This window comes from Rhinolophus hipposideros (assembly GCF_964194185.1).
Source record: "Rhinolophus hipposideros genome assembly, chromosome: 20".
Taxonomy (NCBI): domain Eukaryota; kingdom Metazoa; phylum Chordata; class Mammalia; order Chiroptera; family Rhinolophidae; genus Rhinolophus; species Rhinolophus hipposideros.
The window spans coordinates 42,054,661-42,069,420 of record NC_138066.1 but is presented as its reverse complement, the minus strand read 5'-3'; the positions used below and the strand labels follow the sequence as shown (position 1 = coordinate 42,069,420).

Sequence of the window (14,760 nt, the reverse complement as noted above, 5' to 3'; positions counted from 1 at the left end):
TCTTTTTGCAGATGACATGATTCTTTATATAGAAAACCCTAAAGACTACGTTAAAAAACTATAAGAAACAATAAACAAATACAATAAAGTTGTAGGATACAAAATCAATGTACAAAAATCCATTGCATTCCTATATACTAACAATGAAATTTCAGAAAAAGAAATGAAAAAAACAATTCCTTTTGCAATTGCAACAAAAAGAATAAACTACCTAGGATGTGAAGGATCTATACACTAAAAACCTACAAGATATTATTAAAGGAAACTGAAGACACAAAGAAATAGAAAGAAAATTTTATCAAAATAAATATATCAAATATGCAAAAAAATGGGAGTAAAATGTTTTGGTCATAAGATGAAGGCTAAAGCATTTGTAATGATTAGAAGGGAAAAATAAAATACATGGTGTGTTTCACGAGTCAGCATCTACGATGATCGGCAAACAGGCAGAATATGCCTATATGGACACTACAGCTCTCAGTCTGGCAGGGTCTGGTAAACAACACATCCTCATCAAAAGAGCTGGTAAAAATGAGAGGCTTGGCCTGCGCTGAGTACTTGGCCACTGTGGCTTTTAGGTTCCAATGTACTATGTTTGTTTTTTGGGGTGTTTTTTTTTAAACATCCTTTTTATATGCTAAGACCCCGAGACAGAATGACAATTTCAATTAGCTTATGATCTTCAGTCTTTACTGACATCTTCAGGGAAAGCAGCCAGATTTCATATTGCTAGAATTCCTATAAATTCACAATCAAATCCATTGATTTGGCATTTTCAATTTTACTAGAGAATTGTTTTCGTTTTATTAGCCAGCCTTTGGTTCGTCTTTATCCTCATCCACTAGCATTTACAAGTTAAATATGAGCTCAGCCCAACTTTTAAATAACAAGTTGTTGCTATTTTTAAATATGTCGTGTGCAATAAATGAGAGTACCATTGTTTGTTAGCTTTTTCTAGATGGATTTTTTAAAATATCAGTTCATTAACCAAAAGGACTACTACTTTAGTTACACTGAAAATAAATTATAAACAAAACTAAATCGCTTCTTCCCAAAGCACAGTCACAAGAGTCAAATGATATTTGTGGCCTTACATGTAAAAAAATTATAAATATTAAAAATAAATATTATAAATATTAAAAATAAAATTTTATACTGTATATACACTTTATATATATGTATGTATACACTTTTTATATATGTATATATATTTTTATATATATGTATACACTTTATATATATATATATACACATATATATACATATATATACATATATATACATATACATATGTTGGTTATCAGATGTAGAGCCGGTAATTCAATCAAGGCAATAAAAAGAGAAGAACAACACCCAAAATCTTAAAATGAAAGGTCATCTTATTTTACACTCTCATTTTAAAAGTCCGAAACATTTATAAAATTGTCTTCTGTTACTCTTTAGAATTAGAAAGACTACATATATACAAGAAAGGAAATGGTTTTGAAGTTAATTAGAGCTTACTGATTCTTGATTAATTCACAATAACAGAAGACAGAAAACGACGTTTTTTAAAAAAAACTACAGAACTGCAGCAAAACAAAGAGCATCTTTATCTAGCTTATCCAATTTATGATGACTGTCTTCTTTGCTTACTTATTTGTTGGTATAAACTGTGATATATTATTCGATTTGAAATGGGAAGTTAATCTATGAGAGGTCATGGTTTACATCCTGGGTCTCTGCTCACCCTCTCCGCCTGTCTGCAGCACCCTCCGTCTCACTCTCCATGACACCAGTACCTTCTCAACCCTCACCTCTTTGTTTAACTGTCTCATCCCCACCCCAATCTTAGTGAGTTCTCCACCACAGAAAGCTTATCCTTTTCCCTGATACCACCTACCTCAATGTGAATTACACCTATAGTTGTTTAATTTATTTATTTATTGTCTGTCTCTTCCTCGAGACCTTACCCTCCAAGAGGACAAGGACCATGGGTGTCTTGGTCAGTGCTATATCCCCAGAATCAAGCATTGCACCTAGCACATAGTAGGTGCCAATTTTTAAATAAATAAGCCAATCAACCAATCACTTTACATGGGCTTCCATTTAGGATAAAAGCTGACCAAAATGGATATTTTTAAAATAAGACCTCTAAATAAAAATACTTTTATATGCCTGTTTGAGGAATAGAAATTTGACTTACAAAGCTATGGGTCTTTTTCATACCATTGCTGTCCCTGGCATTCCATGGGTCCTTCAAGTGCTTTCCCAGAGCACATATTTATTCACCATGTACCTGGATATGCATTATTTCCATCACCTAAATCAATTCCCTAAAAATAGTCTTTAAATCACAGACTTTTTTTAGTTGCTTAAAAAAGGCTTGAAGAGTGTCTGATTTTTAATGATAGTATTTTCTGACAGCCAGATGTAGTCAAACGCTAAAATTTCCCAGTCATCTTTACATTTGTTGGCCAGAGACAGCTAATAAAAATTAGAGATAGAACAGAAGATCTGGGATGCAGAGAAGACATAAGAAGCAAAGTTCCTCGGATGGGACCAAGCTAGGTTACAGGAGATTTTCCAAATTTTAATACCAAACTTACTAGCCAGACTGAGTTAAACTCTTTCCAAAGAGACCCACTGAAATAGTCTTACCTCTGTTTCTGTGAGAAGTGTTTTTAATCTTGTCAAATCTTTTGTAACCATCCCATTCTGAAAGGGTAAATGAAAAAAGGAAAAACCAATTAGTATATTAGTTCTGTGCTATGGGGTCCTCAGCTGTTTCTCAGGTTTATCTGTAAAGAAAACAGTGCTACCCTCATCTCCCATCCCCACCACCATTAATGGTGACAATAAAGTTAAACACCTATAAGGAAAGTTTAAAAAGTTAACAGGACAAAATATACAATGTAATTTGCAAAACGGTGAACTCAGTTATCCATGATTCAGATTCACATAAAATGACAATACCACTTTAGATGGCTCACTAATAAGACTGTTACAAGAAAATATGCAAAATATTCACTCTTCTGAAATTCAAATTTCACTTGAGATATAAAAGCAAATTACTTCCTCCTAATTTAAAAACCCAACAGGTAAAACTATATAATATTCTTAACTTACATAAAAAAGTTCCTTAAAGATAGAATTAATAATAGTCTCTTATCATCTACTTAGTACTAAAGAGTTATATAATTTTGCTACATTAATAATACATTTTAGCTTTTATATTCATTTGTCAATTTGGTGAAATAAAAAAAATTGTTAAAACAATTAAACAATCACTGCACAATAATTCCTTAGAAAATAACTCAATTATCCTCTGAGATGAGTCATTACATTACACTCAAGTACCAAGTACTTCCTAAATTCTTTTTTTACCAACTATATTTGCATTAAAAACACAACTTTGCTTCAGATTTTCAATTTATATAAATCCAAAAGAATAAATGAGACATAGGGAATTCATGCTTTATAGCAAAGCATACATGTAACTTTCTTGCTTTCACTATTTTTCATTACGATTCCTGAAAATACCATCAAATTTTACATTACCAACTAGTGAAACATGAGTGATAATATCTCTTTTCTTCCACTGTCTATAGATTGACAAATTTAAAGTTCCAAAAAGCCATCTTTCAATCACCTCAAACAAAAACTCTGGAACAGTAAATGCTACATAAAAAAAAAAAAAAAAAAAAACGTATCCCGAAGTCCGAATAGAATAGCTCCATCAGAGTGGTCATGAATATCAACTTACATACACACCATCTTCAGAAACAAAAGTAATTAGTACTTACTTTAGACAAATTTAAACATTTTATAAAATAAATGCCTAAATTTAAGAACCCTATAAGGTCATATATCCACAGAAGCATTTAAAAAAAACCCAAAATTTCCAGGTTCTGTTAAATTACATCTTTAAAGAAAATCATTTAGGTATCCTATACTTTCAAAGTTTTAAAAAGTACTTGCAATTCTTATATATATTATCACAAACTACAAGAATTCAAAGATTAAACATCAGTTTATTGAAGAGAAATGAGTATCTCAAGATACTCACGAACTTTCATTTCTAATAGGAGGAAGTAAGAGGAAAAATGCCCACTAATTATTTTTTCCCCGCAGTATTCCTAAGGAGTTAAATGAATGAATCTGTTTTCGGACATTCAAAATTAAAGCTCCTCAACATACCAGGGACTCTCCTGTCAGTGACTTGGCAAGAATGTTGGCTACAGGTTGGAGCTTTCCTTTCAGCTGCATGCAACAAAGCACTGCCTGGAAGGCACCATCTCCCTTGGTGAGACCTTCTCCCAGCACTGTCAGAAAAGAACGCCCATCATTAATCACATGATATTCAATACACATTTTTCTTGATTAGAATATTAGCATACTATCACAAGCATGACTTCTTATGTGCTAAAACTTCGAGTACTAGAGGAAAAGCAGTGGTGTTTCAGTTCTGTCCAAGACATGCATAAAGACAAGAAAAAAATGGGACAATCCATATATCTAACCCACTACAGCCTAGAGCCAGTAGGATCACACCAAAATCACAGGAAGAATTAACCTTAAAGCTCTCAAACTTATGATTTCGGGGTACATGAGGGCTTTTAAACTGCAGATATAACTTGATAAATGAAGTTTTCACATTCTTGACAGTGACACAAGAGACTCGTGCTATTTAAATGCATAAGAATAGGCAATGAATATCTCAACATTTGATATTCCTAAGCAATTAAGAATTAGCCTTTATCAAAACCGAAAGATTAACTAGAACCCGATTGTCAAACGGCCATTGAAAATGCTACTCAAATTGTTTGCAAGTGCCTACAGATTTAATTTTATACAATCACAAGGAGCACATATTTCTAACAATACAAAATACACTCATTTTTTTATGCCATGTCATTTGAGATAATTTCTCACAGCAACTGCTAATGGTTCAACTAGTAAAATAATCAGTATCCTTCTCTTTATTGCTAAGTCCAAGATTCTATTTTTAGTTTGTACACACTTTATCTTCCTTTGCAAGAAAATAATTTCCTGAAAGAAAATACTTTAGAAATTGCATTTTTTCTATGTATTTCCAAGAAAATGTTTCTTTTAAGTATCAGTATAATATACTGCATATTTAAAGTCCACTGGGTCTGTTCATTTTTATTTTGGTTGTACTGAACATACCCTTTCGTTATATGGGTCAATGTTTTTACTACACAAATAAGATTATTATAACAACACTAATAAAATCCTACATAAAAGTTTACCATAAGCTCACCACTGCATTAAACTTTTAATTTATTCATGTTCTCGTCCAATGTTTATCAATATTTACATAATTTTTACATGACTGTTAACTGACATAAGTTTGTATTCTGCTTTATTTCACCTCGGCACATTCAATATTTCCATATTATTAGACTGCTTATATTTATCGTATTATTGCCTATAAAATGTTCCATCAAATAGATACATCAATTTATTTAACTGTTCCCTTCCTCCAGGACAATTCCAATTTTCAACTCCTAAAAATAACACTGCAATAAACATCTTTATGTCTATATTCTTTACCGAATCAGATAACTAAACTGAAAGTTACATTCTCTCTGTATATAAGGTTTTATGGGACAAACTGTTCTCTCACTCCATCCAGGTTACAGATCGCTCATCCACTCAACTGTCACAGGATAATCCCAAACATTGAGTAATTCCAACAGAGTATCTTTAAGAATGTCTTGAGCATCTTATAAAATTCCACAGTAAACTTACAGCTCCCTCAGACCTACTATTCCTAAAACTATTCAAATATGACCTTTGGCAAGTCACTTTATCTCTCTGGCCCTCATTATGGTCATCTGTAAATTAGAAAAATGTATAAATCTGTTATAAGGATCAAATGATATTAATATAATGCAAATAAAACGCTTTGAAGAAAAACAACAGTCCTAGTAAGGTCTGGACTCCTTACATTCGCTAAGCCTATTTTCTCCCTTGTAAAAGGGAGGCGACAGTAGCTCCTAATAAGGTTGTGGTAAAGATTGTGTTAATTATATAAAGTATCTAGCACAGCCTAGAGCCAGATTTTTAGTTTATACTAAAGAGTCCCCTATTTGTTACCATCCCCTTCTAAAAATTATAAAGCAATATTGAGACCTGCAAAGGAATTTAGTTCCTTTTCAGTAATAAGGATATCAAGGCACCATAGCTATTAAGAGCTAAAGAATGCTTCAGGGGAAAAAAAAAAAAAAATCTAAGAATATTTCAACCTCAGGTGATTATGTCATGTTTAAAACATCACATATTTTACAAACATCACAGATTTTTAGTTTATACAAGATATTTGCTGAATATTATTTTGCAAAAGTTCTCCCACTATACTAATGTTTGAATGTCCCAATATTTGTCAAAATTACGTTTCCCTTTTCTCTTTCACAAGCAGTACTGATGTAATTTCTTCCAAATGTTACCTTTAAATGCAATTCAGCTATGTCTTGTAGGATCCTACATGAAGAACCATGGCAAAGGAATAATCAACTATTATAGATAAAAAACCTTTCCTGCTACTATATCATCACAAAATTAATTTGCAATGCTGCCACTCTGGTCCCTTATTATCTTTAAAATCTTGAAAAAAGTTTTAAGAAAACAAAGTATGGCCTCGTGTATTATGAAACTTGCCCCAGTTATAATGATAGAACTTACCAAAAGAGATGACATTAAAAATATAATCTAATCTTGAGTGATTATAAAAAAGCTACAATTCCCTGCAAATAAATTCTCTTCCCACCAACTATCAGCAAAATTCTACTGTGAACACACAACTGTTTCCAAACTGAATTGCTCCTCCGTGTCCACTGGGAGATATAAAGGAGGAAATCTGAACAGCTTTAGCTGTGTTAGTGCATTCAATCTCTATCCCTAAACATTCTTAAGCTTCTGTAATATTTTCTAACACTTGAAATATGTGTTACTTGGAATGGTTTGGATGAGAAACTGAGTAATATTAAAGGAGTATGCATTCAACTGTTCCAACAAAAATAGCCTGTTAGTGTTTGATAGCCTCTGGCTACCAGAGGGGAGGATTAACAATTAAAATGTAATTCCCCTTGTTTGTAAAGAATTATTTCCAGTGAGAAAGGTAATTTAAAACAAGCTTAAAGTACAGTAAATGTTGAGTATTGTTCTATATTTTTTCAGTAACATGATCACAGGATTTCTAAATTATTTTATAGAAGAGCTTAGCCTAATCAACGTATTTTCCCAAATTTTTCAAAAAAAATTTCATTACCAGAAAAACTAAATCCTGTAGTCATTAATAGAGTGAAATCTTTCACTGATTGGATATAATTACACTCTCAGAACCAACACTTCAGGAATTGAATCAAAAATGAAAATAGATTACGAGTATGCTTATGAATACATAAAATAAATTTATAATTTATAAATTTTCTTTCTAAATATCAGCCATTTAATTTTTGGCGATAAATTTATTTTCTAAAAAAATTTTTCTTGAGGGTAGAGGGGGGATTAGTATATAAAGGGACTCCAAACATAACTCTAAATCCAGTTATTAACAAGAGAATAGAATGTTCATTTGTTACAAGTATCAAAAAAGTGTAACATAAACCAGAGTTAAAACACTGTGGCAAATCTCTCACCAGTGTCCAATTTGCCAAATTAGGTTTATTTTCCCAACAGTCTTCTCCTCTGCCTCCTCAATCCTTTTTCCTTGCCCTCTATTTTCCAGTTGTAATAAATAAACACTTTTTGACATGTGGGCTGCTGCCTTTGTAGAATTTTATGCCCTTCCTACCAAGGTCTTTTATAGATAAAATGTTTCCTTTATAAAATGTTTTTGGAAAATGAAAAGCTTTAATAGTTTTCAATGTTATCTATCACTTAGTCCTGAATATTTCACCTCCAGCTTTAAATACTCTAATACATACGTGTGTATGTGTGTGCGTGGATGGCTGTGTTGTTTTTTCCCCCAAATCCCTGCTACCTTGCTCTTTTCAATATTTGGTCCTTAATCTGGTCACAAAAATTGTTGTGATCTCTTTTACAGCCTCCTTGGGTGTGCAATGAGCTTTAAAGTTAAGCTCTGATTGCGTATTTCTGGAAGTACTCTTTCCTTCAACTACAGTTCATTGTAAAGAGGCTTGGACTCCTTCTTTCTGGGTATTTTCGTACTACAGAAACATAGGTCATTTCTCCTGGTTTATTTTCAGTCCTCCAGTTTAAATTTTAGAGCTAATTCATTTACTGTCCCTCAACTTCCTCATTACTATACAAATATAAAATAATTATACACAGTAAAAAGCTGACAATGCAATTAAGCCTAAAAACAAACCTGAAACCTGGTTCCCAGACATCAGAAAAGGTTATTCCATCATCTACCTATTTGAATAAACTTTTTACTTAAGGCAATGCTAAAATGGTATTTTCAAAAGTAGCCTGTTCTACACTGTGTATGCATTAGAGAGAAAGAGAGACAGAGAAAATTTGCTGCTTGCAGAGCCTTAAACTTCCTCTTTATAAAGAATCCCGATTTCTGAGATGCATTTGCTATAAAGTTATAGCAAAACGAACCTCTGTTAACTGTTCAATACTGGATTAAGAAGCTTTTTCTATTTCACACAAAATCAATTTGATTCTGTTTTTATCTTAAAACTCTTCCACTGCCATCATTTCCATTTCAGAAGTCAACATCTCGCCAGCTCTGTTGTAAGCACTCAAAGGAAATCCTGGCTGTGGAAAATGCGAGACTTTTCAAACCCTCTGCTAGGCACTACCATGATTAATTTGCTTACTTTTTTTCCCCCGATAATTTGCTTACGAGAAAAACTGACATTTTGCTAATCTTCTGTTTTCTTTGTCCTAAGGGAGAGAGCTGTGTTTTCACATGTTCACAATTATTTTAATTTCAGTTCCCCTTTTGGTACAGAATTACTGAGATTTTATAAGGCAAGGTACCATTCATTTTTAATCCTGTTCTATAAAATTTAATTTCAGTTGATATAAAATTAATGCTAACAAATGTTTATTCCATGAGTCAAAAACATGAAATAAAATTTTTAAAATGTCACTCATGACTACAGCTGACATCCTGAATAAATTAGAAAATGTCTAGAACAGAGAATCATACAACCATAATGAGATTCTCACAACTGAATTCATATAAACTCAAAGACTTAAACATTTATTCATACAAAAAAGAGAGCTTGCATCTTTAAAGGATAACAGTCCTCAAACTTAATAAACTCTCACTTCCCTGACTTACATTCTGTCCCAAAATTAGTATTATATAATTTAAATTTTTATTCCTATCAAATTAAATATAAAAACTTTACTTAAAACAGTTAATAAGCCTCATGAGGAAACAGTGAAAGTCAAGATCCCATTCCACAAATCCTTATGTTCCTGTTAGAGAACAAAGTGTGGTATGGCCTTACCATTGAACAATATCCAGCCATATAAAGGAATGAATTATTGATACACACAACTTGGATGGGTCTCAAATATACGGTGAGGGGGAAAAGCCATCTAAAAAGGTCACAGACAGTATTATTCCATTATGCACTATTTTCAAAATGACAAAACTACGGAGATGGACAACAGATTAATGGTGGCCAGGGATCAGAGATGGCGGAGAAGGGGAGTGGTAAGTGTGACTGCATCAGGTCGCAGTAGCACAAGGGAGAGCTTCATGGAGATGGAACAATTCCCTATCTTTACTGTGTTGGTGGTTACACAAACCTACACATGACAAAATGACATAGAGTTATACGTACTCATTGTAGCATGGTCGATTGCCAGGTTTTGCTATTGTACTACGTATAGTTATGGAAGATGCAATCAGTGAAGGAAAAGTACATGGGACCTCTCTGTACTATCTTTGAAACTTCCTGTGAATCTATAATTATTTCAAAATGAAAAGACTTTTTAAATTCCTGTTGGAGAAATAAAGCTTGTATACATGAAATTTTTTAAAAAATAGTTAATCCAACTGGATCAAAAGAACGACAAATTAAGAAATGTTATTGGAATACATCCCTATGTTAAAAGTTTGGTGAATAGAAAAAATAGTGGATGGGTGAGGGGCTTAAAGACTCAAATTCTTGTCCCCATTCCACTAATGATTATCTAAGTGATCCTGAGCCTCCATTTTTTTCAGTTCTGGAATATTCTTGTGCCTTTTCCCCTAACTTCAGTATGCCAAATAGAACAATGTCTGCAAAACCCTAAAGAATACACAGGCAGTAATTCAGGACAACGAGAAGGAACATGGCCTTTCAAATCAGAAAAACCTCACTTCGAAATCACAGTTGCACTCTGGCTCTGTGCTCTTAAGCAAATTACTTAATTTTACAAAGTCTATTTCCTCATCTGTAAAATTGGAATGGTATTACAATGTGATTAAATAAAACAGCATATTTCAGAGGGCAGAGATAATTCTGGCCCAGAGATAATTCTGAATAAATATCGTTGCCCCTCTTCACTATATATTTAAAAAAAAAAATTCCATAAAGTCTATTTAATCAAAACTCTTCCAAGAAGAAAGGTGGGTAAAGATGCCCCTTTTTCCACCTGGGAGAGTGTAAAAGGTTCAATCAATCACATATTAATTTGCCTCTTTTTTAATATAGTCAGCCTCTATTCAACAGGGGTTGCAGGTTACTTCCCAGGGCAAGTATCATTATAATAAATGTCAACAGATGTCCCACATTCCTTTGTAATGATTCCCTAAATTAATGATGCTCTTAGCTATGGTTTAAAAAATCTTGCAGCCTTATGAAAAATATTTATTGATATTTATGATGATTGAGTTTGTCCTACATACTACATATAGCATAAGACTCTTAGATGCTAAAATTCTTTTGATTTCACTTTCTCCATTTACCTCATTTTATTAATGTAAAAAATGTAAGTTTCCTATATAATGAATGTTTGGAAGGCAGGAAAAGAATCACTATTTCAGGAAAGTTTTCCTGTATGCCAAATACAACTTATGTTCAGATAAAGGAAACAGACTGGGCCGCCTCACAATCCAGACTTGGTCACCAAGTCTGGCATCCTTCATTCTCCAGAATACAACATCAAACTGGGAACTCAACTCCATGAATTTAAAGCCTATGTAGTTTACTTTCAAGATGCCTTTGAGTCTTCAACTCAGAGCCTATTTACTCTTACTGAAGTAGAATTCCAACTTTAAAATTTTATGACTCTGATTAGTTCCTGCTTTGAACAAATCAGTCATAAAAAAAGCATTGTGAGGACAACCAGGTAAATCTGATTATGGCCTGGGTTTCAGATAATATTGGGGAACTATTATCCATTTCATTAGGTTAATGATAATATTGTGGTTATGCAGGTATGGCCTTATTTGTTAGAGATGCATCCTAACATATCTAGAGGTAAATATCATGATGGCTGTAATTATTTTTTTTAATATTTCAGAAAAAAAATTAAGCAAGTAAATATGGTAAAATATTACAATTTAAGTTTTGAAACTATGAATGTTTAGTATACCGTTTTTTCTACTTTTCTGTAGGTATTAAATTTTTCATAATAAATTTTTTTTTTAATTTTTAAAAACTTCTATGGCAAAGACTGCCCCGATTTCCTAACCCTTCCCAAGAAAGTGAAATCAGGTCAGAAGCAGCAAGTGGAGAAAGGAGGGTACTTGCAATGAGGCATGCTGAGAGTTGAAAGGAATGCAAACGGATAGCTTGAGAGTAAAGGAACAGACATCAAGACAATACTGTACATAAAATGCAAACATAGGTCTGGGGCCATTAAGATAGAAGTTACTCCACGGCTATCTGGCATTACAAAGCAGTATAATAATTAACAGGTCGAGATTTTCATCTTGCTTTTTATTACTAACTGACCGCCTAACCATGGTATTTTATCTCACATATAAAAATAATGTTACCAAAAGCTGAAAAGAAAAGAAATTACATGCAATAGCAGAAACTGAAACCCAATCCATAATCAGGTAACTCTATAATTAATGATATATATGTACAGACTTGGCCAATGTTCCCAAATCTCTATTTCAAATGAACAACTTTATATACACTGCTTTCGCATTTAAATAAACATTTTCCATGTTCTTACTTAGCACTGAAATGGTAACAAGGAATGGATAGAATTTAATTAATGAACTCCTCCCTTATTGGAAGCTAACTGATTTTTCACTTTTACATACAGCACTGCAATGAACACCATTCCGCATACAATTCTTTCTTTCTTTTGGATTCTTTACTTGGGATAGCATCCCAGAAATAAGATTACTGGATCAAAGGGTATAAACATATTACCAAGCTGCATTCTGCTTCCTACTCCACCAACACCCAAGAGTGTAGTCATTTCATTACAACTTTATCTCAGACATTGGTTCAACTTTCTTCCCAACACTACTGAGGTACAACTGGTATACAAAAAAACTTCACATAATTAATATATGCAACTTGGTGAGTTTGGACATATGTTGACACTCCAGATATACATATATTACTATCATCACAATCCAGGTAATAAATATACCCATGACCTCCAAAAGTTTACTGGTTAAACTTCTATTTTGGTAATTCAGTAACTGTAGAAATAGTATCTACCTTTAAAATGCTAAGTAAAACAATTAACTGAAAAATGTAACATTTTTTCATATGCTCTTTCACCAACAGCAGTTACTCTTCTGTGCCTTTTCACAAGTCATTTAACCTTCAGGACTTTGCATAACTCCAAAATGAGAAGACTGTATCAGCCTCACCAGAACTCAAGGAAACCAAAATTAAAGAAAGAGGGGCCATTTCTCACATATGAGATTGGCAAAATGTCAAGAATGATAGGTTCCAGTGTTAGTGAGATTACAGGGAACAGGCATTCTTATATATTGCTGGTAGGTATGTACATCTGAAACTAATCTGACAGTGTCTGTTAAAATTATATACTACAAAATTATATAACCCAGATATCCAATTTTTAAAACTCCTTAACCCAGACATGCAACTTTTAAGACTATCCTACAGAAACAAAGGCAACAGTGAGAAAGAATATATGTGTATTACAGAATAGATTATAACAAACTAGAAAAACAGAACCACCTCAATGTTCATTAATATGGAAATTTCTGAATAAATCATGGCACATCTACACTATGGAATAGTAAGCAGGAATTTGAGCAGGTTTATTAGAAAGATTCCATGATCTATGGTAAGAAAGCAAGTTGCTTTGTGATGCTCATATAATTTTTTTTAATCCTTAAAGGAAAAATCCTACTATGTATTATAAGTATTTGTGTTTACTGCTATAGTGAAAGGTACAGATACAGCAAACTAATAATAAAGGTACAGATACAGCAAACTAATAATAATGTTTTCTTCAGAAGGGGAAGAAAGAAAAATGATTCTCTCCCTCATATTATTTGGCTTCTTGGTAATTTTTAATGTCCACAGACAGTAAGGATTTTGTTAAAGGAAGATTGTACTAGATATCTCTCAAATTCCAATTAATTCCTAAAGTATAAAATTCTAGGAAGTGAGGCTCACAAAGAGGGGACTGAATCTTTAATGAATAGTTAAATTATGTCCAATATGTTAAAAAGTTAATACATACATTTAAAAGTTTTGAAATAAGAGAGTAAATAGGAAAAAAACAATTAACTTCTGTTAAATACCTCAGCCCACCCCGCCAAATTCTGGATAAATGAAACATTATATTATTCAAATCACTGAACTGTGCAAACAATTCCACCAAGAGTGTGTGAGAAGGTACACTGAACCCTCTGCCACTCACTCCTAAATTCACTCTAGTGAATTCGCAGCAGTCACATAGAAAAGGATTCCTATTCCAGGAGTACCCAAAGAGCAAGAATCTTTTTATTCAATTTCCTGCCCCAAAGAAAACAGGAAAAAGCACTAAAGACCATTCTACTTAGTCTCTTTGTCTAAGGGAAATCTTCTAAAGAAGGAGAAAAATATTTTAGGACGCATAAGCCCAGCAGTCCAATTTATCCAAGCTTAACGTTTTAATGTGTGAGATAACCCTTAATATTTCACTCATATTGACTGAAAATACACAAACTTTGAAAGGACACTATCAGTGTTCCTACGGGAGTGACAGCATGTCAACACTCATGACTAGGAATAATGTCCACATGCACACCTATCATACTGTGACTAGGAACAACATTCACATGGACACATATCATATCGGGACCCGGAACACTGCCCGCATGCACACCCATCGCGTCATGACTAGGAAGGTCACGTGTGCATCCATCATAGCGTGATAAGGAGCAACGGTCACACGTACATCCATCATATCATGATAAGGTACAACGTCACATGCACACCCATATCACGACAAGGAACAACGTCCACTTGTACACCCATCACATCACAACTAAGAACATCCACATGCACACCCACCATATGGTGACAAGGACCAATGTCCACATATACACCCGTCGTATTGTGACTAGGAACAATGTCCACACGTACACCCATCATATTGTGACTAGGAACAACATTCTCATGTACACCCATCATACCGTGACTAGGAACAATGTCCACGCGCACACCCATCATACCATGACCAGAACAACATTCACATGTACCCGCATCACATAGGAACAACGTTCGTATGTACACCCATCGTAGCAGGACAGCCGTCAACCACATTAGTCACTATTCACCACAGAAAGGTGGAGGTTTCTTTAATATTATCGTCACTTTTGAAATCAGCATATGGAAAAATGAAATCTTAAAC

The 14,760-nt window shown here is 33.4% G+C and overlaps 1 protein-coding gene across 10 annotated transcripts in view; it reads right to left on the bottom strand.

Annotated features, from left to right (window-relative positions):
- Positions 1-14,760, bottom strand: part of HELZ (helicase with zinc finger) — a 137,470-nt gene that overhangs the window by 97,463 nt on the left and 25,247 nt on the right. For all 10 annotated transcript variants that reach the window (XM_081027344.1, XM_081027339.1, XM_081027341.1 and 7 more), the window contains 2 exons: positions 4,180-4,304; positions 2,641-2,697 (listed from right to left, as the gene is read on the bottom strand). In XM_081027344.1, coding sequence (XP_080883470.1) covers positions 2,641-2,697; positions 4,180-4,304 — 182 coding nt within the window. The remainder of the gene's footprint in view (positions 1-2,640; positions 2,698-4,179; positions 4,305-14,760) is intronic.